This window comes from Scylla paramamosain, chromosome 10 (genome assembly GCF_035594125.1).
Source record: "Scylla paramamosain isolate STU-SP2022 chromosome 10, ASM3559412v1, whole genome shotgun sequence".
Classification (NCBI taxonomy): Eukaryota; Metazoa; Arthropoda; class Malacostraca; order Decapoda; family Portunidae; genus Scylla; species Scylla paramamosain.
In genome coordinates, this window is record NC_087160.1 from 24,065,902 (window position 1) to 24,069,888 (window position 3,987).

At 45.2% G+C, this 3,987-nt stretch overlaps 1 protein-coding gene across 1 annotated transcript; it reads left to right on the forward strand.

Annotated features, from left to right (window-relative positions):
- The first annotated feature begins 1,850 nt into the window (after positions 1-1,850).
- On the forward strand, positions 1,851-3,403 carry LOC135103998 (Krueppel-like factor 16). Its single transcript, XM_064010863.1, has one exon. The coding sequence runs from the start codon at positions 2,475-2,477 to the stop codon at positions 3,351-3,353; it is 879 nt and encodes a 292-aa protein (XP_063866933.1). The 5' UTR covers positions 1,851-2,474; the 3' UTR covers positions 3,354-3,403.
- The last annotated feature ends 584 nt before the right edge of the window (positions 3,404-3,987 follow it).

Genomic DNA, 3,987 nt, shown 5'->3' on the forward strand with positions numbered 1-3,987 from the left:
GTCGAAAAAATTAAGGGATGCATTATAATTCAAAGCTTAAATGTGATAAAGACAGTTTTTCTTTTCTTTCTCTTTTTTTCTTCCTTTTTATCCTCTCAAAGTCAGTTAACTCTTTCACTGCTATTTGGTACATTTTTCTTCAATCACTAATCACTCTGATACATTTCTTCTTGTTCTACAGCCGCGTCCAAACACTGTACTGGCTAGACATTTCAAAACCTATTCTTCTAACCACTTTTCTTTCTTGTAGACGCTTATAAAGATTTCATTATGTTGTGTCGTGAATTGTTGCATATCACAGGGAAAGGGATAAGAAGAAAACAAACACAGACGGAAAGGTAGATAAGAGAAAGGAAATTAATAAAAAAAAATATATATATATATATATATATATATATATATATATATATATATATATATATATATATATATATATATATATATATATATATATATATATATATATATATATATATATATATATATATATATATATATATATATATATATATATATATATAAAAGTAACAATATACAGCTTAAGGTATAGACGTACTGCAGATGTGATTACGTCTGAGTTTCTGAACCATATTCTGCAAGACTTTCGCGTTGGATTTCGACTATTTTCAAAAGGCTCCCTTTGAAGTGACACGGGTTTTAATGACTTTAACAGATTAACTAATTTCTACATTATTACCAGGAAGAACACTCTTGAGAATCCGGTCAATGATATTTGTGGCCTTGGAAAATAGTCATGGTGAGAAAGCAGTGTTTCTGAAGACGGGCCTCTCCATCCTCTCGCTATCAGTTCAGGAGGAAAACAAACACAGAAAAACAGACACATGGCAACAAGGGACAAATGAAACATATTATCAAGACGGAAATCTGTCCCCGGAAAAGTTCACTCCTCGTTCCCAATCTCCTTGACCCCCCAACCTCAAGGGACTCGTCGCCCCCTTCCTGCCCCCACGCAATCACATCACCCCCTGTGTCTTTAAAGCTCTTATCCTTCCATCCTCTACTTCTCCCCCACTCCCGCCAGTTCCCTACCAAAGAACTCGCCATTTCTTAGGTATCCAAACACTAACGGTCCCTTTCCTTCGTTCCACCTAGTCTTCCTTCTTCAAAATCTACACAAAATACTGGAACATACAACAGCATTCGTCTGGCGGTCACACTCACCCAAGCCGTCCCCAGCCGCCTCTCGCACCCCACCCACCGCCATCTCGCCACTCACCACTATTCGTCAAGCTTTATTAACTTAGTGATGCTTTTTATATTTCTTCTCGTTGGGGAATTGATTTGGTTTGATAAATTTATGGTGTTGAGGACTATGGCAGGAAAATACATAAGGATTTTAAATGGTCATTCACAAACAGGAACCTAACATCCCCCACAAGAGTATTGAACGAGAAGTTTGTTCCCAGCTAGACATTCTCGTTGCTTTTAGTCTCCTCTTCTTATCTTCTTCCACGCAATGAGTAGACACGTATTGTATTGTCGTTCCTAACCATTCCGCGCCATGTAATGATACGCCACTAAGTAATAGACGCCACTTCCCTGCACCATAGATTTTTAAGCATATAATATTTCAGATACGTATGGGATTTTTTTTTTTTTCTCAGGCGCCACCTTATGTCTCGGAGATGGCCATGAAAAATTAGTACCTTTACTATCTCTTATCACATACTATATGCTGCTGTTGATGATGATCATAGTACTACTACTTCTACTACTAATACTAACCATAATTCCTAACCACTGGTCACTACCATCATAGCACCTATGCCCCACACGACACCCCTGCCCTTCATCAGCACCACACAGTAATTCACCATCAGCACCTTCCCTTCACAAAGCAGAATAAATACAACCAAGACAACATCAGGTAATATTCTTTATACCGAGTCGCGTGCATAATGCTTTCAATAACTTGCAAGTCATCGTCTTTTCGTCACTAATACCACACATCCATCAACTTTAAAGACTGTAATTAGCTCCACTAATCAAGTCGCTACCGTCACTGTCCAGCTGGGCACTTCCCGACCACCGCCACCACCACAGTGTGGAGGAGAGACAGGGAGACCGAGAGGGAGGCAGGGAGGGAGTGAGGGAAGTATAAAAGCCGCGACACACAATGTCGAGGGTTCAGTGTGACATTCTGAGTCAGATGATTGTGTGGCTGTCCGTGTTCTAGAGCACCTGACCGCTGCCGCTCGCCCATAGGCTGCGCCCTGTGTGCTCTGAAACTTTGGGTGCTCCCCGGCCACCAAGACTGACACTGATTTGGACGAGGCATTACTTTCTTACTCTTGAACAAGGAGACTGATATTGTGAATGAAAGAGTTACGGTGACCAATGAGTCACGCCAGTGACCTGTACAGTGAAGCAGTGAGACTGTGCCGGGGAAGTCCTGGCCACCTGTAGCGGACTCAAGTGTGCGGCATGAAGGGAGCGAGGAAGTGTGGAGCAGCATGACCAGCCACCCGCCTTCCCCCTCGTCCTCGTCCTCACCCTCCCCACCCTCCATCTTTAGGCCCTGGCAGCCTTGCTCCTCGGCACTAGTCACTGCCTCAGCACAAGATTCGCCCACCACCACAGCCGACAGTAGCATTACTGCCGCGCCGCATAGAGCAGGCGTGCAGCGTCTCCAGAAGCAGGTCACGTCCTCCGTCAACAAACGTCCCTACAAGATGGCAAGAACCGAAGGGCCAGACTCGCCAGCAGCACCGCCTGAAGACAGCAAGTCGGAGGCGGCATCCTCTCGTCTGCTGGGTCTCAATCACCGCCTGGCGCACACTCCAATCTTCCCGGGGCTTCCAGGTCTGGGCGGGCCCTTCGGCAGCTTTCCGGGAACCGGTCCCCTGGTCCCCCTCCTTGACGTGCTAGTGCCGGCGGCGGAAGTAGAACGGGTGTGTGCCCGACGGCCGCGCCCCAAGAGGTTTGGGTGTAATCAGTGCGGCTCAGCCTTCAGCAACAAGGGTCAACTCAAGGGCCACCTTCGGATCCACACGGGCGAGCGGCCCTTCGTCTGCGCTCACCAAGGTTGTCAGAAACGCTTCACCCGCAACGAGGAGCTGACCCGTCACCGCCGCATCCACAGCGGGGCGCGGCCCTTCCCGTGCCCGCTGTGTGACAAACGTTTTGGCCGCAAGGACCACCTCAAGAAACACGTCAGAACACACCAGCGGCTGCCTCCGACCCCTGCTGTGCACCTGCCCCTGCCCCCGCCCCTGTCCCATTGCCTGACGCCGCCCATCATGCCACCCTTGGCCACCACCCTGGCAGCATCGCAGCCGCTCCTGTACCGCCTACAGCAGCTACAGCAGATTCACTCCATGCCGCAGCACTAACGACAATCCGCGCCGCCTGTACATACTGTTGATTATATATGTTGTTACGCTGATTTCTAGTCTAATAAAACGTTTAAGGAAACGGAATTTTCTCAGTCACACCACGACAGTCCTCCATCACAAAATATCGCCAGTGATAGTAACACGCTGCGAAGATGATCAATAATGATGACGATGCCGATTTTGATAACAAAACTGTAAATCATAGTAACGATTTTGATGATGATAATAATAATAATAATAATAATAATAATAATAATAATAATAATAATAATAATCCCTATTGAACTATTACTACAATTACTACCACCACCACCACCAATAATAATAATAATAATAATAATAATAATTACAATAATAATAATAATAATAATAAGAAGAAGAAGAAGAAACAACAACCACAATAACAACAACAACAACAATGACATACTCCCACTATATACACACTATAAATCCTGTACTAATGAACCATCTCAATGCGCACCTCCAAACACCATCACTTAATCCTCCATCTTTAATAAAAAGAGCATTCCAATCCCCTTCCCCACGCACACACCGCCGCAACACCAACGGCGATGGCTAATGTAATCGCACACCATTACTTTCACGCCCCAGTCCGCCATTTTGTTTGGTG